The sequence below is a fragment of the Anomalospiza imberbis genome, chromosome 11, assembly GCF_031753505.1.
Source record: "Anomalospiza imberbis isolate Cuckoo-Finch-1a 21T00152 chromosome 11, ASM3175350v1, whole genome shotgun sequence".
Classification (NCBI taxonomy): domain Eukaryota; kingdom Metazoa; phylum Chordata; class Aves; order Passeriformes; family Viduidae; genus Anomalospiza; species Anomalospiza imberbis.
The window spans coordinates 5,537,493-5,556,583 of NC_089691.1; the positions used below are offsets into that span (position 1 = coordinate 5,537,493).

Genomic DNA, 19,091 nt, shown 5'->3' on the forward strand with positions numbered 1-19,091 from the left:
GGCCCTGGTGCCCGGCAGCCAGGTGAGGGCAAAGCCGCCCTCCCACAGCCTGGCCCAGGGACGCTTGTGGCAGGCGATGTGGGGCCCAGGGCAGAGGCAGGGGGAGGCAGGAGCTGCTCAGCCATGCCGTGGCTGGGAGCCTCCTTCCTCCCCAAGTGGGGCCCAGCTGGGCCGGGGGGCAGCTCCTGGGACACCCGTGCCCGCAATGGCCCCTGCTCTGCAAGGCCTCCGGCCCTGCCCATCAGCCAGGCAGGCAGGCAGGCAGGCAGGGACGGAGCAGCGCTTGGGGCCGATGCTGCTGCAGCCAAAGAGCCCCGCAGAGGTGCTCATGCCCGCTGCCATTGGCTCTGTCCCCTGCAGCCTGCGTGCTGTGTCACCGTGCAGAGGCTGACTCCTGTGCTTCCCCAGGCCCTGTCAACAGCTCCTGTGCTGCCCAGGGCACCCACGGCCGCTGCTGGCTTCTCACTCTGACCAGAACCAGCTGGGGCGTGACAGCTCTGCTGCTCTGGGCACGGCTCTCGGGCAGAGCACCCGCGTGTCCCTGGGCTGGGGGCAGTGCCCAGGCCGGGCTTGGCAGAGCCCGTCCGCTCCTGGAGGGCTGGGGGCTCTGCTCTGTTCCGGCCTGGCCTGGGTCCATGAGAGCCTTTGGCATTCCCGCTTGCCCTTACAGCTGCCAGGCATGAGCCGGAGCTCAATGGCCTCAGCCTGGCCGGACAGTCAGGACTGGAGCCTTCCCGTGGCTCCCCAGCACCCAAGACCATCAGCCCCAGCTCGGAAACACTGCCTAACAGGGTTTGCCAATATTTTTTCCTGTTAGATCATTGAAGGGATTTTGAAAGTAACATTCTTTGGCAACTTCTTCGAGGAACAAAAGTGACACGCTTCTAAGCAGTAAAAGGTTTATTGGTTTCCTCGTATTTTCTATCTGGTACCCGTCTGCTTCCTTCGGTGTTCCGGAAAATAATGAAAATCTAACAAATTCTTCGGAGAAGGTTCTGGATCCGCTATGAGGAGAGGTCTCTAAATTCACTCTTTCTCTTAAATACATTCTTTACATAGAGTTAAGTAGCTGCTCCTGTAACAGACAAAGATGTCGTGGTTTACCTGACTGGACAACACCACATGATGTTATCCACACCGGCACACTAAAACGCTTTTGTTCCCGGGGAGTTACGAAGTTGCAGGCTCTTCTCGAGGGCCTGAGTTAATTCTCAGGCAAAGGTCCCAAATGGTCATCGGGGGCAGAGTCCTGCGCATCCTCTTTGTCCCAGGATATTTCCACTGTCTTTTCTGGTTTGTTCTTTCAAGGTCCAAGCAAGTCTTTGAAATCAGCAGCAATATAGTGATCGATTTCTTCAGGCGCTTGAGGCAGTGTGTCACTCTCTTCTCTCTTCTTCCTTTTGGCTTTACTGAATGAGATTGCTCAAGGATAGCAAGACAGCACACATCCTTTTCCAAGAGAGCTTCCCTAAGAGCCACCTTACTCTGAATGTCTCCCTAACCCTATCCAAGCCCATCAAGGAGTGCTTCACTTTCAAGAGAAAGCAGTGCGGAAGCATCTGAGGTTGGAGTCTAAAGGCAGGAACAAGAGTCCTTTTTAATTAGCCACATCATTTAAGTGACTTTTCACTTAATACATGGTGAGACAGAAATCAAGGTATTTAGCATAAGACTACTTTCCTGCCAGTAGAAATGCCAAGAGCGAATTCGGTTTGCTCACAGACCTGCAAATCTCAAGGTCCCTGTACGGACCGTTCTCACCTTCACTTCCGGCAGCGAACAGACGGACCAGAAAGAAAAGACGACACTAGGTGCTCCTGTTGGAGGTCCCAGGTGAGGCCCGACGTCGCTGGCGGGAGCGGTTGCTCCTGCGGGACATCCCTGACGGCGTCCCCCTGCGCCTGGGCCTCTCAGCGCTGGCTGCTGTCCTCCTGCTCCTGCCACGGCGACTCCTGGGGCAGGCAGGTGCACTTAGGGCCCGGCCTTGCTGGCGGGCGCGGCTGCGTCCGGGGCATGCCCGTGGCGATGTTTGCCTTCGCCTGGGCCTCTCAGCGCTTGCTGCTGTCCTGTGGCTCATGTCACGGCGACTCCTGGACTGGACAGGTGGGCTCTGGGCCTGACCTTGCTGGTGGGCGCGGCTGCGTCCGGGGGATGCCCGTGGCGATGTCTGCCTTCGCCCGGGCGTCTCAGTCCTTGGTCTTGTCCTGCTGCTCCTGTCACGGCGACTCCTGGGGCGGACAGGTGCACTTAGGGCCCGACCTTGCTGGCGGGCGCGGCTGCGTCCGGGGGATGCCCGTGAAGGTGTCTCCCTTCACCTGGGCCTCTCAGCCCTTGTTGTTGTCCTGCTGCTCCTGTCACGGCGACTCCTCAGTCGGACGGGTCCATCTGGGGCCCGACCTGGCTGGCGAGAGCGGGTTCGCCTGCGGCCGGGCCCAGCACGTCTGGAATGGACCCTGTCCCCAGAGTCAGGGGAGTTGTTGTACGTTGACCTTGATGTGCTGGGGCTGCTGGTGGCCAGCGAGGAAGACGGCAGAGACTGCTGCCATGCTGTGTGTTGCTGGCTGCTGCGGCCGCTGGGCTCTGCAGAGGAAGACTGGGGATCCAGCCCCGATGGCACCGGGGTGCGGGAGCTGGGGCTGATGGCCTCAGATTCTGGGGAGCCATGAGCAGGCTCCAGTCCTGACTGTCTGATCCGGCTGGGGCCACTGAGCTCTGACTCATCCCTGGAAGCTGTAAGGCCAAGCAGGAATGTCAAAGACCACCCAGGCCCGAGGCAAGCCAGGCCAGAGCAGAACCCCCAGCCCTTCAGGAGCAGAGGGGCTCTGCCCAGCCCGGCCTGGGCACTGTCCCCAGCCCAGGGGCACCGGCTGCTTTGCCTCATACCCGTTCCGAGACCAGCACAGCTGTCACACTCCCAGCTCTGTGTGCGGTTTCTCAGGCCAGAGCAGCGCCTGTGGGTGCCCTCAGCAGCGCAGGAGGAGCACAGGAGCAGTTCCCAGGGCCTGAGGAGGCAAAGGGGCTCATGGACAACGTGTCCACAGCACAGGATTGTCCAGACACGTTCTTCTCTTTCTTTCCCCCTTGAGCCCTTGAAGTGACACACGTACCCTGCAGAGCCTCAGGTGCAGCTCCCCAACTTACCCCTCTTCCTCTGCCTCCTCCCTGCCTCCCGGGTAAAGGCAGTCCCTGGCATTGCACCTGCTGTGCCGCTCTCCTAGATCCGCAAAGGCGTCGTTGTCCTCCCATGTTGGCAGTCTGATGGAGAAAGGAAAAGCTGATGAGTTTCTGATGTCGTGCCCTCATGGAGGTACAGGTTGTCCCTGCTCTTTCTCCAGCGCTTTTCCAAGTCCTGCGTGAAGTTGAAGCCCAGACTCACGGGACAGGGCAGGGCCAGGACTGCTGGGGCAGGGCCTGGCACAGCACAGCACTTGCACCTCCTGTCCTGGGAGCCAGGCAGAAGGACACCAACCTGAAAGGGATTCGGATCCCCACGATGAACATTTGTACAAGAAATTCTCCCGTGTCCCTGCACAGGGGGCAGCGGAGGGAAAAAAGACCAGCGCGCATGGCCTGTCCCTGCAGGGCAAACAGAAGCAGGGTGAGCAAGGCCCTGGTGCCGCTGGGCACCTGCTGTGGCCCGGGGCTGAGGGGATGGCTCCTACCTGGATGCAGTCCCTGTGGAACCAGGCCCTTTTGCACGCTGGGCACACCAGGGTTCGGAAGGTCTTTCTATCCTCCACAGGCTCCATGCAGATGGGGCAGTCGGTGCCCGGCTCTGGAGTCGCCTCCACGTCCTGCTCTGGACGGTGCTCAGGGCAGAAGGAGCTGGAGGAAAATGGATGGGCAAAGTGAGAAATGCAACACCGTTCCACAGGGGTGGCCAGAAGGGGCGAGGAGGTACCTGTATGGGGTAACGTATACATTGACACAGCCGCCCTCCTTGGCACAGGGCAGGTGGAACCATCTGCCACAGTCCTCCTTGCAACACATGATGGTTGCCCCGCTCTGGCCACAGACGCAGCAGCGCTGGAAAGAGCCAAGCAGCGCCATCAGCAGCAGCCTCGGGGCCTCCCCAGGCAGCCCCACGGCTCCGGGCAGGGCGTAGGATGTGGCCACTGCTGGGTCTCAGCCCACAGAGCCGTCTGGTGGAGGAGCCTCCTGTGCCAGAGCCTCGGTGCAGCTGCCGGGAGCCAGACTTGGTCCCCCAGCTGGCCGGAAGGGCAGGCCTTTCATTCCAAGTGTCTGGGCTCAGCTCTGGCAAACCTCGCCTGGCACAAATCTCCCTGCTCTTGTCAGGCGCTCACCTTTTGTGCCGCCCGCCAGACTGCAATTTGGATATCTCGAGGAAGAAACCCCATGAGTCCGACACGACGGTTCTCTTGACGAGAAAGTAGAGTGGCAAAGAACTGCAGCAAAGGGGATGATCAGATGAGGAGAGAGAGGCAGGAATTGCCCGTTGCAATGGTGGAGGGAGCACCCAGAGCCACTCACCAGGCAGAACGCGTGGGCACAGAGCCCGCACTTCTCCAGTTGGTCGCCGCAGATGTCCGGGTCGGCCTCTGCACGGTGACACAGCACGCAGGCTGCAGGGGACAGAAGCAATTAACTGGGTCGTTTTGGTTTGACCAACTCCAAACTGAGTTTGGCCAAAAGCCAAAGACACAGTCAATTTTCCTTTAAGAAGTGTTTTGGTTTTTTTTAATAGAAGGCTTTCCTTGATTACTAGGGAATAAAGCTTTTCAATGTATACCATTTCTCTGAAGCGGTACAGTTTTAAGTTGTGTTCATGGAATTTGATAGTCCAATTTAGGGTGCTAAAATCCCTTTGTACTTGTCTAGGTTTCTTTCTTTACCACGCACAGAAAGTGCTAGAGTTTTCTTCTTCTCCAAAGATGATGAACGCTTAAGAGGTATGACAGAATGTCTTCAGCGCCTTTTGTATTTTTTTTTTAACTGTTCCTGGAATTCCGTGAGGAGGAAAAATGCTGCCTGCTTATGAATGTTTTCTAGTCAAAATTTGGCATCCTTACTTGCGGTCAAAGTTGTGGTAGAATCCCGTGAGAAAGTCCTGGTAAAATAAAGGCCAAGCAGATTTCTGGCTTTCTTTTCTTTCAGATAATTGCCTAATAGGAATCTGGACTTTTAGAGCTTACCAAAACATTAGGCACTTGACAGTTTACCTAGATATTTTGGATCCTTTCAGGTATTTGTATCATCTTTAACTTTTCCCTGTCTTTCTGGTGTTACCATTAGGAATGTTGAGTGTTCCTGTCAGCCACATATGTCCCTGGGGTTCTTGGTCCTAATGAACCTGGGGTTTTCTCTTCCGAATCCAGTGAATTTTGTATTTAGAAACTAAGAAAGCAACAACCAAAGGAAACATACAGAGTCCCCCAAAATTGCAAAGGCCAGCAAAACAATTGCTTGTTACATGTTTTGTAGAATAGAGTCTTAAGACAGGCTTAAATGATGCGCGTTTCTCGAGACTGATTCGGTAACGCTGCTGAAATGTATTGCTGTGTTCATGCAGTTAGTGCCCAGCAATCTTCCAGCCCGTCTGATTGACAGGGTGTGTTACAATGGAGAGCTCGGTCCTCAGCAGGCCTCAGTTCTGGGGGAAGATGGGCGATCCTGGTGCTGAGCTTCTAACGAAACAGCTGCTATTTCACTGCAATTTAGATTGCAGCACGCTGAGGAAAACTGCTGCTGCCTTTCCTGGTCCTTCGTACACCAGGCTGCGGTAGGGAACATTTCTGTTGGAGCCAACGTCTGGTGGGGGGCAAGAGAACAGGAAGGATGTGAAGAATTGATTTCTGAAGAACATTATTGCTGTGTTGTCCATGACTGTTAGAAGCAGCAGCACTATCAGAAGTGGTTAAGCCTATTAATTGGTTCTTTGTTTTGTGCAGAGGGCCCAACGTTATTTTGCAGATCAGCAGAGCTCAGTGAAGAAAAAGAGGACTGGGAAGACAGATGGAGATTATTGCTTGAGGTGAGTATCTAAGATCTGTTCCATGGGAATGCCAGGTGAAAGCTGAGCAGGGGGAAGGAATGCTGGCATGAACAGGCATGCAGAATTAATTCAGGCCCTCGAGAAGAGCCTGCAACTTTGTAACTCCCCGGGAACAAAAGCGTTTTAGTGTGCCGGTGTGGATAACATCATGTGGTGTTGTCCAGTCAGGTAAACCACGACATCTTTGTCTGTTACAGGAGCAGCTACTTAACTCTATGTAAAGAATGTATTTAAGAGAAAGAGTGAATTTAGAGACCTCTCCTCATAGCGGATCCAGAACCTTCTCCGAAGAATTTGTTAGATTTTCATTATTTTCCGGAACACCGAAGGAAGCAGACGGGTACCAGATAGAAAATACGAGGAAACCAATAAACTGCTTAGAAGCGTGTCACTTTTGTTCCTCGAAGAAGTTGCCAAAGAATGTTACTTTCAAAATCCCTTCAACGATCTAACAGGAAAAAATATTGGCAAACCCTGTTAGGCAGTGTTTCCGAGCTGGGGCTGATGGTCTTGGGTGCTGGGGAGCCACGGGAAGGCTCCAGTCCTGACTGTCCGGCCAGGCTGGGGCCATTGAGCTCCGGCTCATGCCTGGCGGCTGTAAGGGCAAGCGGGAATGCCAAAGGCTCTCATGGACCCAGGCCAGGCCGGAACAGAGCAGAGCCCCCAGCCCTCCAGGAGCGGACGGGCTCTGCCAAGCCCGGCCTGGGCACTGCCCCCAGCCCAGGGACACGCGGGTGCTCTGCCCGAGAGCCGTGCCCAGAGCAGCAGAGCTGTCACGCCCCAGCTGGTTCTGGTCAGAGTGAGAAGCCAGCAGCGGCCGTGGGTGCCCTGGGCAGCACAGGAGCTGTTGCCAGGGCCTGGGGAAGCACAGGAGTCAGCCTCTGCACGGCGACACAGCACGCAGGCTGCAGGGGACAGAGCCAATGGCAGCGGGCATGAGCACCTCTGCGGGGCTCTTTGGCTGCAGCAGCATCGGCCCCAAGGGCTGCTCCGTCCCTGCCTGCCTGCCTGCCTGCCTGGCTGATGGGCAGGGCCGGAGGCCTTGCAGAGCAGGGGCCATTGCGGGCACGGGTGTCCCAGGAGCTGCCCCCCGGCCCAGCTGGGCCCCACTTGGGGAGGAAGGAGGCTCCCAGCCACGGCATGGCTGAGCAGCTCCTGCCTCCCCCTGCCTCTGCCCTGGGCCCCACATCGCCTGCCACAAGCGTCCCTGGGCCAGGCTGTGGGAGGGCGGCTTTGCCCTCACCTGGCTGCCGGGCACCAGGGCCCTCCTGCTTGCTGTCGCGCATGGCAGCTGTCGGCGGGGAGTCCCTGTCCAGAACTGCCACAGTCTCCTCCAGGTGCTGGTCCTCTCTCTCTGTGGGAGAAAGAGGAGTGTGGAGAGTTTGCAGAACAGGCCCAGGGCCACGAGGGCACTGCTCCCTGCTCAGCCCCGCGTGAGCCCTGCTCCCGTCCGCCTTCTCCTGCCGTCGTCGCCTCGAGGAACACCGCAGACGGCTCCGCTTGTTCCTCCGCCGATTCTGGGAAGGGTGAGGCAGGTGAGCCTGCAGCACAGGCCCAGAGCCCCGAGGTGTGGGGTTCCTCTGGTCGCTGGGCAGCAGCGTCCCTGCCCTGCCTTCTCCTCGCGTTGTCAGGTCGCACTGAGCCACGGCCTGAGCCCAGCGTTGCCTTTTGGGGCCAAAGGAAATCTCTGCTCCTGCCTCTGGCACAGGGCATTCTGCCAGCAGGTCAGGGAAGGCTGTAGCCCCCGAGAGAGGCGTGAGCAGTGGAGGAAAGCCAGCATCTCTCCAGTCTTCCAAAAGGGCACTAAGAAGGAGCCAGGAAACTGCAGGCCCATCAGCCTCAGCTCCATCCCCAGAAAGGTGACATCTCCTCTTGGATGTCATCCTCTAAGCGTGTGGAATAGCAGGAAGAGAAAACTGGATGGGCTTAGCAGCTGTTCTGCAGGGCAAACAACTGAGTTCGCAGAAGAAGAAATTCATAAAATACGGGTTTATCCATGGCAAGGACGCAAACAAGGCCGTCCGCATGGAAACTGGAAAACACGTCAGGGTTACTTGTAGTTAGAGGACACGTGCCTTAGTCGGCAGCGTACGTGCCTTAATAATTTGTGGTAAGCTCTTGCCGATGAATTATTGACGTTAAATGCTTTGCACCAATAGAATACAATAAGCTATTGCTTTGCCCATTGAATAGGATGAGCTGTTTTGATGTAACTAGTGGCTTAGGATCACACTTTTTTAGGGGTATAAAACTTGAGAACAACTTGTAATAAAGAAGAAGCCGTTGTTGTCACTGCACAGGTGTATGTGTATGTCTCGTGTCCATCTCTACTGCGACAGAAAACCATGCTTGGCCAATCTCATAGCCACCTCTGCTGCACTGACTGGCTGGGTTTGTGAGGGGAGAGCAGTGGCTGTTGTCAGCCGGGACTCCAGCAAGGCTTTGTTCGGCCTCCCTTATCACGGTCATGGGGCAGCTCAGGGACAGTGGCGTGGAGAAGTGGGCAGTGGAGCTCCAAACCCAGACAGCTGCGAGCTTCAGGGTGGCCGTGCTGGGGCCACTCTTGTTTGCCTTATTCCCCAGCGACCTGGCAGAAGGGACAGAGCGCTCCCTCAGCACGTTTGCGGATGGGACAGAAGCGGGAGCAGGGGCTGGTGAACCACACGGCTGTGCTGCCTTTCAGTGAGACCTGGACAGGCTTGAGAGTTGAGCAGAGAGGGGCCTCGTGAAGTTGCACAGGGAAAGCCTCTAGAAGAGCTTGAAGCTTTGTAATTACCAGGCAGCAGAAGTTTTCTAGTATAGAGGAGTGTATAACGTCATCTTGTGATGTCCAGTCAGGGAAACCACTGCATCTCTTTATGTTAGAGGAGCAGTTTCTTGTAGGTATGTAAAGAAAGCCTTTGAGAAAAACACTGACTTCAGAAAACTTCCTCTAATATTATGTTGGATTTCCATGATTTTCTGGAATGCCAGGCCAAGCGTAAGGATTCCAAAAGGAAAGTGAAAGCCAATTAATAAATCTACTTGTAGAGGTCAGAAGCATTTCCCGTTTGTTCCTCGAAGAAGTTGCCAATGTTACTTTTGAAATCCTTTTAAAAGATCTAATAGGAAAAAGCATTGGCCCCAAGTGTTAGCCTGTGTTTCTGAAGAGGAATATGCTTTTTGTGTCAATTCAATGTTTGTAGCAGGGTTTGGTTTTTTTTTTTTTTCCGTGTGTGTGCTTTGAATGTGAGTCTTTGCAGGACTTTGAATAATTCGATCATATACCCAAGACAACATTTTACTGTGTCCTGCTGTCCAGTGCTGAACAGGGTTGAGACAGGAGCAGGTAGCTCCGTGTCTGTATGAAACTTGCAGAGCAGCACCAGGAGCAGCAGCAGAGCAGTGCCCGATGGTTGCCTCGGGGCCTGGCATTTGACCCTGCACTTGCTGCAGGAGTCCCTGCCTGGTTCCCTGCTGACCAAACCTTCGCAGCCATCCCAGAACCTGGGTTCCCAAGGGGGCCGCCTCAAGTGGTTGCCAGGCACCTGAGGCCATGGCTGCCCAATGTTGGCTGCACGATGCTGATGTCAGCGTGGCCATTGTGACCCGTGCGACCAAGGCCACAAGAGGCAACGCTGGGCTCAGGCCGTGGCTCAGTGCGACCTGACAACGCGAGGGAGAAGGCAGGGCAGGGACGCTGCTGCCCAGCGACCAGAGGAACCCCACACCTCGGGGCTCTGGGCCTGTGCTGCAGGCTCACCTGCCTCTCCCTTCCCAGAATCGGCGGAGGAACAAGCGGAGCCGTCCGCGGTGGTCCTCGAGGCGACGACGGCAGGAGAAGGCGGACGGGAGCAGGGCTCACGCGGGGCTGAGCAGGGAGCAGTGCCCTCGTGGCCCTGGGCCTGTTGCAAACTCCTCACACTCCTCTTTTTCCCACAGAGAGAGAGGACCAGCACCTGGAGGAGACTGTGGCAGTTCTGGACAGGGACTCCCCGCTGACAGCTGCCATGCGTGACAGCAAGCAGGAGGGCCCTGGTGCCCGGCAGCCAGGTGAGGGCAAAGCCACCCTCCCACAGCCTGGCCCAGGGACGCTTGTGGCAGGCGATGTGGGGGCCCAGGGCAGAGGCAGGGGGGAGGCGGGAGCTGCTCAGCCATGCCGTGGCTGGGAGCCTCCTTCCTCCCCAAGTGGGGCCCAGCTGGGCCGGGGGGCAGCTCCTGGGACACCCGTGCCCGCAATGGCCCCCTGCTCTGCAAGGCCTCCGGCCCTGCCCATCAGCCAGGCAGGCAGGCAGGCAGGCAGGGACGGAGCAGCCCTTGGGGCCGATGCTGCTGCAGCCAAAGAGCCCCGCAGAGGTGCTCATGCCCGCTGCCATTGGCTCTGTCCCCTGCAGCCTGCGTGCTGTGTCACCGTGCAGAGGCCGACCCGGACATCTGCGGCGACCAACTGGAGAAGTGCGGGCTCTGTGCCCACGCGTTCTGCCTGGTGAGTGGCTCTGGGTGCTCCCTCCACCATTGCAACGGGCAATTCCTGCCTCTCTCTCCTCATCTGCTCGTCCCCTTTGCTGCAGTTCTTTGCCACTCTACTTTCTCGTCAAGAGAACCGTCGTGTCGGACTCATGGGGTTTCTTCCTCGAGATATCCAAATTGCAGTCTGGCGGGCGGCACAAAAGGTGAGCAGCCTGACAAGAGCAGGGAGATTTGTGCCAGGCGAGGTTTGCCAGAGCTGAGCCCAGACACTTGGAATGAAAGGCCTGCCCTTCCGGCCGGCTGGGGGACAAAGTCTGGCTCCCGGCAGCTGCACCGAGGCTCTGGCACAGGAGGCTCCTCCACCAGATGGCTCTGTGGGCTGAGACCCAGCAGTGGCCACATCCTACCGCCCTGCCCGGAGCCGTGGGCTGCCTGGGGAGGCCCCGAGGCTGCTGCTGATGGCGCTGCTTGGCTCTTTCCAGCGCTGCTGGTCTGTGGCCAGAGGCGGGCAACCATCATGTGTTGCAAGGAGGACTGTGACAGATGGTTCCACCTGCCCTGTGCCAAGGAGGGCGGCTGTGTCAATGTATACGTTACCCCATACAGGTACCTCCTCGCCCCTTCTGGCCACCCCTGTGGAACGGTGTTGCATTTCTCACTTTGCCCATCCATTTTCCTCCAGCTCCTTCTGCCCTGAGCACCGTCCAGAGCAGGACGTGGAGGCGACTCCAGAGCCGGGCACCGACTGCCCCATCTGCATGGAGCCTGTGGAGGATAGAAAGACCTTCCGAACCCTGGTGTGCCCAGCGTGCAAAAGGGCCTGGTTCCACAGGGACTGCATCCAGGTAGGAGCCATCCCCTCAGCCCCGGGCCACAGCAGGTGCCCAGCGGCACCAGGGCCTTGCTCACCCTGCTTCTGTTTGCCCTGCAGGGACAGGCCATGCGCGCTGGTCTTTTTTCCCTCCGCTGCCCCCTGTGCAGGGACACGGGAGAATTTCTTGTACAAATGTTCATCGTGGGGATCCGAATCCCTTTCAGGTTGGTGTCCTTCTGCCTGGCTCCCAGGACAGGAGGTGCAAGTGCTGTGCTGTGCCAGGCCCTGCCCCAGCAGTCCTGGCCCTGCCCTGTCCCGTGAGTCTGGGCTTCAACTTCACGCAGGACTTGGAAAAGCGCTGGAGAAAGAGCAGGGACAACCTGTACCTCCATGAGGGCACGACATCAGAAACTCATCAGCTTTTCCTTTCTCCATCAGACTGCCAACATGGGAGGACAACGACGCCTTTGCGGATCTAGGAGAGCGGCACAGCAGGTGCAATGCCAGGGACTGCCTTTACCCGGGAGGCAGGGAGGAGGCAGAGGAAGAGGGGTAAGTTGGGGAGCTGCACCTGAGGCTCTGCAGGGTACGTGTGTCACTTCAAGGGCTCAAGGGGGAAAGAAAGAGAAGAACGTGTCTGGACAATCCTGTGCTGTGGACACGTTGTCCATGAGCCCCTTTGCCTCCTCAGGCCCTGGGAACTGCTCCTGTGCTCCTCCTGCGCTGCTGAGGGCACCCACAGGCGCTGCTCTGGCCTGAGAAACCGCACACAGAGCTGGGAGTGTGACAGCTGTGCTGGTCTTGGAACGGGTATGAGGCAAAGCAGCCGGTGCCCCTGGGCTGGGGACAGTGCCCAGGCCGGGCTGGGCAGAGCCCCTCTGCTCCTGAAGGGCTGGGGGGTTCTGCTCTGGCCTGGCTTGCCTCGGGCCTGGGTGGTCTTTGACATTCCTGCTTGGCCTTACAGCTTCCAGGGATGAGTCAGAGCTCAGTGGCCCCAGCCGGATCAGACAGTCAGGACTGGAGCCTGCTCGTGGCTCCCCAGAATCTGAGGCCATCAGCCCCAGCTCCCGCACCCCGGTGCCATCGGGGCTGGATCCCCAGTCTTCCTCTGCAGAGCCCAGCGGCCGCAGCAGCCAGCAACACACAGCATGGCAGCAGTCTCTGCCGTCTTCCTCGCTGGCCACCAGCAGCCCCAGCACATCAAGGTCAACGTACAACAACTCCCCTGACTCTGGGGACAGGGTCCATTCCAGACGTGCTGGGCCCGGCCGCAGGCGAACCCGCTCTCGCCAGCCAGGTCGGGCCCCAGATGGACCCGTCCGACTGAGGAGTCGCCGTGACAGGAGCAGCAGGACAACAACAAGGGCTGAGAGGCCCAGGCGAAGGGAGACACCTTCACGGGCATCCCCCGGACGCAGCCGCGCCCGCCAGCAAGGTCGGGCCCTAAGTGCACCTGTCCGCCCCAGGAGTCGCCGTGACAGGAGCAGCAGGACAAGACCAAGGACTGAGACGCCCGGGCGAAGGCAGACATCGCCACGGGCATCCCCCGGACGCAGCCGCGCCCACCAGCAAGGTCAGGCCCAGAGCCCACCTGTCCAGTCCAGGAGTCGCCGTGACATGAGCCACAGGACAGCAGCAAGCGCTGAGAGGCCCAGGCGAAGGCAAACATCGCCACGGGCATGCCCCGGACGCAGCCGCGCCCGCCAGCAAGGCCGGGCCCTAAGTGCACCTGCCTGCCCCAGGAGTCGCCGTGGCAGGAGCAGGAGGACAGCAGCCAGCGCTGAGAGGCCCAGGCGCAGGGGGACGCCGTCAGGGATGTCCCGCAGGAGCAACCGCTCCCGCCAGCGACGTCGGGCCTCACCTGGGACCTCCAACAGGAGCACCTAGTGTCGTCTTTTCTTTCTGGTCCGTCTGTTCGCTGCCGGAAGTGAAGGTGAGAACGGTCCGTACAGGGACCTTGAGATTTGCAGGTCTGTGAGCAAACCGAATTCGCTCTTGGCATTTCTACTGGCAGGAAAGTAGTCTTATGCTAAATACCTTGATTTCTGTCTCACCATGTATTAAGTGAAAAGTCACTTAAATGATGTGGCTAATTAAAAAGGACTCTTGTTCCTGCCTTTAGACTCCAACCTCAGATGCTTCCGCACTGCTTTCTCTTGAAAGTGAAGCACTCCTTGATGGGCTTGGATAGGGTTAGGGAGACATTCAGAGTAAGGTGGCTCTTAGGGAAGCTCTCTTGGAAAAGGATGTGTGCTGTCTTGCTATCCTTGAGCAATCTCATTCAGTAAAGCCAAAAGGAAGAAGAGAGAAGAGAGTGACACACTGCCTCAAGCGCCTGAAGAAATCGATCACTATATTGCTGCTGATTTCAAAGACTTGCTTGGACCTTGAAAGAACAAACCAGAAAAGACAGTGGAAATATCCTGGGACAAAGAGGATGCGCAGGACTCTGCCCCCGATGACCATTTGGGACCTTTGCCTGAGAATTAACTCAGGCCCTCGAGAAGAGCCTGCAACTTCGTAACTCCCCGGGAACAAAAGCGTTTTAGTGTGCCGGTGTGGATAACATCATGTGGTGTTGTCCAGTCAGGTAAACCACGACATCTTTGTCTGTTACAGGAGCAGCTACTTAACTCTATGTAAAGAATGTATTTAAGAGAAAGAGTGAATTTAGAGACCTCTCCTCATAGCGGATCCAGAACCTTCTCCGAAGAATTTGTTAGATTTTCATTATTTTCCGGAACACCGAAGGAAGCAGACGGGTACCAGATAGAAAATACGAGGAAACCAATAAACCTTTTACTGCTTAGAAGCGTGTCACTTTTGTTCCTCGAAGAAGTTGCCAAAGAATGTTACTTTCAAAATCCCTTCAACGATCTAACAGGAAAAAATATTGGCAAACCCTGTTAGGCAGTGTTTCCGAGCTGGGGCTGATGGTCTTGGGTGCTGGGGAGCCACGGGAAGGCTCCAGTCCTGACTGTCCGGCCAGGCTGGGGCCATTGAGCTCCGGCTCATGCCTGGCGGCTGTAAGGGCAAGCGGGAATGCCAAAGGCTCTCATGGACCCAGGCCAGGCCGGAACAGAGCAGAGCCCCCAGCCCTCCAGGAGCGGACGGGCTCTGCCAAGCCCGGCCTGGGCACTGCCCCCAGCCCAGGGACACGCGGGTGCTCTGCCCGAGAGCCGTGCCCAGAGCAGCAGAGCTGTCACGCCCCAGCTGGTTCTGGTCAGAGTGAGAAGCCAGCAGCGGCCGTGGGTGCCCTGGGCAGCACAGGAGCTGTTGCCAGGGCCTGGGGAAGCACAGGAGTCAGCCTCTGCACGGCGACACAGCACGCAGGCTGCAGGGGACAGAGCCAATGGCAGCGGGCATGAGCACCTCTGCGGGGCTCTTTGGCTGCAGCAGCATCGGCCCCAAGGGCTGCTCCGTCCCTGCCTGCCTGCCTGCCTGCCTGGCTGATGGGCAGGGCCGGAGGCCTTGCAGAGCAGGGGCCATTGCGGGCACGGGTGTCCCAGGAGCTGCCCCCCGGCCCAGCTGGGCCCCACTTGGGGAGGAAGGAGGCTCCCAGCCACGGCATGGCTGAGCAGCTCCTGCCTCCCCCTGCCTCTGCCCTGGGCCCCACATCGCCTGCCACAAGCGTCCCTGGGCCAGGCTGTGGGAGGGCGGCTTTGCCCTCACCTGGCTGCCGGGCACCAGGGCCCTCCTGCTTGCTGTCGCACATGGCAGCTGTCGGCGGGGAGTCCCTGTCCAGAACTGCCACAGTCTCCTCCAGGTGCTGGTCCTCTCTCTCTGTGGGAGAAAGAGGAGTGTGGGGAGTTTGCAGAACAGGCCCAGGGCCACGAGGGCACTGCTCCCTGCTCAGCCCCGCGTGAGCCCTGCTCCCGTCCGCCTTCTCCTCCCGTCGTCGCCTCGAGGAACACCGCAGACGGCTCCGCTTGTTCCTCCGCCGATTCTGGGAAGGGAGAGGCAGGTGAGCCTGCAGCACAGGCCCAGAGCCCCGAGGTGTGGGGTTCCTCTGGTCGCTGGGCAGCAGCGTCCCTGCCCTGCCTTCTCCTCGCGTTGTCAGGTCGCACTGAGCCACGGCCTGAGCCCAGCGTTGCCTCTTGGGGCCAAAGGAAATCTCTGCTCCTGCCTCTGGCACAGGGCATTCTGCCAGCAGGTCAGGGAAGGCTGTAGCCCCCGAGAGAGGCGTGAGCAGTGGAGGAAAGCCAGCATCTCTCCAGTCTTCCAAAAGGGCACTAAGAAGGAGCCAGGAAACTGCAGGCCCATCAGCCTCAGCTCCATCCCCAGAAAGGTGACAGAATATCTCCTCTTGGATGTCATCTCTAAGCGTGTGGAATAGCAGGAAGAGAAAACTGGATGGGCTTAGCAGCTGTTCTGCAGGGCAAACAACTGAGTTCGCAGAAGAAGAAATTCATAAAATACGGGTTTATCCATGGCAAGGACGCAAACAAGGCCGTCCGCATGGAAACTGGAAAACACGTCAGGGTTACTTGTAGTTAGAGGACACGTGCCTTAGTCGGCAGCGTACGTGCCTTAATAATTTGTGGTAAGCTCTTGCCGATGAATTATTGACGTTAAATGCTTTGCACCAATAGAATACAATAAGCTATTGCTTTGCCCATTGAATAGGATGAGCTGTTTTGATGTAACTAGTGGCTTAGGATCACACTTTTTTAGGGGTATAAAACTTGAGAACAACTTGTAATAAAGAAGAAGCCGTTGTTGTCACTGCACAGGTGTATGTGTATGTCTCGTGTCCATCTCTACTGCGACAGAAAACCATGCTTGGCCAATCTCATAGCCACCTCTGCTGCACTGACTGGCTGGGTTTGTGAGGGGAGAGCAGTGGCTGTTGTCAGCCGGGACTCCAGCAAGGCTTTGTTCCGGCCTCCCTTATCACGGTCATGGGGCAGCTCAGGGACAGTGGCGTGGAGAAGTGGGCAGTGGAGCTCCAAACCCAGACAGCTGCGAGCTCAGGGGGCCGTGCTGGGGCCACTCTTGTTTGCCTTATTCCCCAGCGACCTGGCAGAAGGGACGGAGCGCTCCCTCAGCACGTTTGCGGATGGGACAGAAGCGGGAGCAGGGGCTGGTGAACCACACGGCTGTGCTGCCTTTCAGTGAGGCCTGGACAGGCTTGAGAGTTGAGCAGAGAGGGGCCTCGTGAAGTTGCACAGGGGAAAGCCTCTAGAAGAGCTTGAAGCTTTGTAATTACCAGGCAGCAGAAGTTTTCTAGTATAGAGGAGTGTATAACGTCATCTTGTGATGTCCAGTCAGGGAAACCACTGCATCTCTTTATGTTAGAGGAGCAGTTTCTTGTAGGTATGTAAAGAAAGCCTTTGAGAAAAACACTGACTTCAGAAACTTCCTCTAATATTATGTTGGATTTCCATGATTTTCTGGAATGCCAGGCCAAGCGTAAGGATTCCAAAAGGAAAGTGAAAGCCAATTAATAAATCTACTTGTAGAGGTCAGAAGCATTTCCCGTTTGTTCCTCGAAGAAGTTGCCAATGTTACTTTTGAAATCCTTTCAAAGATCTAATAGGAAAAAGCATTGGCCCCAAGTGTTAGCCTGTGTTTCTGAAGAGGAATATGCTTTTTGTGTCTATTCAATGTTTGTAGCAGGGTTTGGTTTTTTTTTTTTTTCGTGTGTGTGCTTTGAATGTGAGTCTTTGCAGGACTTTGAATAATTCGATCATATACCCAAGACAACATTTTACTGTGTCCTGCTGTCCAGTGCTGAACAGGGTTGAGACAGAGCAGGTAGCTCCGTGTCTGTATGAAACTTGCAGGAGCAGCACCAGGAGCAGCAGCAGAGCAGTGCCCGATGGTTGCCTCGGGGCCTGGCATTTGACCCTGCACTTGCTGCAGGAGTCCCTGCCTGGTTCCCTGCTGACCAAACCTTCGCAGCCATCCCAGAACCTGGGCTCCCAAGGGGGCCGCCTCAAGTGGTTGCCAGGCACCTGAGGCCATGGCTGCCCAATGTTGGCTGCACGATGCTGATGTCAGCGTGGCCATTGTGACCCGTGCGACCAAGGCCACAAGAGGCAACGCTGGGCTCAGGCTGTGGCTCAGTGCGACCTGACAACGGGAGGAGAAGGCAGGGCAGGGACGCTGCTGCCCAGCGACCAGAGGAACCCCACACCTCGGGGCTCTGGGCCTGTGCTGCAGGCTCACCTGCCTCTCCCTTCCCAGAATCGGCGGAGGAACAAGCGGAGCCGTCTGCGGTGTTCCTCGAGGCAACGACGGCAGGAGAAGGCGGACGGGAGCAGGGCTCACGCGGGGCTGAGCAGGGAGCAGTGCCCTCGTGGCCCTGGGCCTGTTCTGCAAACTCCTCACACTCCTCTTTTTCCCACAGAGAGAGAGGACCAGCACCTGGAGGAGACTGTGGCAGTTCTGGACAGGGACTCCCCGCTGACAGCTGCCATGCGCGACAGCAAGCAGGAGGGCCCTGGTGCCCGGCAGCCAGGTGAGGGCAAAGCCACCCTCCCACAGCCTGGCCCAGGGACGCTTGTGGCAGGCGATGTGGGGCCCAGGGCAGAGGCAGGGGGAGGCGGGAGCTGCTCAGCCATGCCGTGGCTGGGAGCCTCCTTCCTCCCCAAGTGGGGCCCAGCTGGGCCGGGGGGCAGCTCCTGGGACACCCGTGCCCGCAATGGCCCCTGCTCTGCAAGGCCTCCGGCCCTGCCCATCAGCCAGGCAGGCAGGCAGGCAGGCAGGGACGGAGCAGCCCTTGGGGCCGATGCTGCTGCAGCCAAAGAGCCCCGCAGAGGTGCTCATGCCCGCTGCCATTGGCTCTGTCCCCTGCAGCCTGCGTGCTGTGTCACCGTGCAGAGGCCGACCCGGACATCTGCGGCGACCAACTGGAGAAGTGCGGGCTCTGTGCCCACGCGTTCTGCCTGGTGAGTGGCTCTGGGTGCTCCCTCCACCATTGCAACGGGCAATTCCTGCCTCTCTCTCCTCATCTGCTCGTCCCCTTTGCTGCAGTTCTTTGCCACTCTACTTTCTCGTCAAGAGAACCGTCGTGTCGGACTCATGGGGTTTCTTCCTCGAGATATCCAAATTGCAGTCTGGCGGGCGGCACAAAAGGTGAGCGCCTGACAAGAGCAGGGAGATTTGTGCCAGGCGAGGTTTGCCAGAGCTGAGCCCAGACACTTGGAATGAAAGGCCTGCCCTTCCGGCCGGCTGGGGGACAAAGTCTGGCTCCCGGCAGCTGCACCGAGGCTCTGGCACAGGAGGCTCCTCCACCAGACGGCTCTGTGGGCTGAGGCCCAGCAGTGGCCACATCCTACGCCCTGCCCGGAGCCGTGGGGCTGCCTGGGGAGGCCCCGAGGCTGCTGCTGATGGCGCTGCTTGGCTCTTTCCAGCGCTGCTGCGTCTGTGGCCAGAGCGGGGCAACCATCATGTGTTGCAAGGAGGACTGTGACAGATGGTTTCACCTGCCCTGTGCCAAGGAGGGCGGCTGTGTCAATGTATACGTTACCCCATACAGGTACCTCCTCGCCCCTTCTGGCCACCCCTGTGGAACGGTGTTGCATTTCTCACTTTGCCCATCCATTTTCCTCCAGCTCCTTCTGCCCTGAGCACCGTCCAGAGCAGGACGTGGAGGCGACTCCAGAGCCGGGCACCGACTGCCCCATCTGCATGGAGCCTGTGGAGGATAGAAAGACCTTCCGAACCCTGGTGTGCCCAGCGTGCAAAAGGGCCTGGTTCCACAGGGACTGCATCCAGGTAGGAGCCATCCCCTCAGCCCCGGGCCACAGCAGGTGCCCAGCGGCACCAGGGCCTTGCTCACCCTGCTTCTGTTTGCCCTGCAGGGACAGG

General features: G+C 57.9%; 1 protein-coding gene and 1 long non-coding RNA gene across 2 annotated transcripts; both read right to left on the reverse strand.

The window, feature by feature from the left end:
- Nucleotides 1-2,462: 2,462 nt before the first annotated feature.
- LOC137480377 (uncharacterized) lies at nucleotides 2,463-3,371 on the reverse strand. The gene is made up of 3 exons (XR_011002857.1): nucleotides 3,142-3,371; nucleotides 2,884-3,002; nucleotides 2,463-2,730 (listed from the first exon to the last, which is right to left on the reverse strand). It is a non-coding gene; the product is annotated as an uncharacterized lncRNA (long non-coding RNA).
- A 1-nt stretch (nucleotide 3,372) lies between these two features.
- On the reverse strand, nucleotides 3,373-4,401 carry LOC137480410 (G2/M phase-specific E3 ubiquitin-protein ligase-like). The gene is made up of 4 exons (XM_068201399.1): nucleotides 4,305-4,401; nucleotides 3,902-4,026; nucleotides 3,663-3,825; nucleotides 3,373-3,576 (listed from the first exon to the last, which is right to left on the reverse strand). Exons 1-4 carry the CDS (start codon nucleotides 4,356-4,358, stop codon nucleotides 3,373-3,375), a joined length of 546 nt encoding a protein of 181 aa, XP_068057500.1. The 5' UTR covers nucleotides 4,359-4,401.
- Between the last annotated feature and the right edge of the window lie 14,690 nt (nucleotides 4,402-19,091).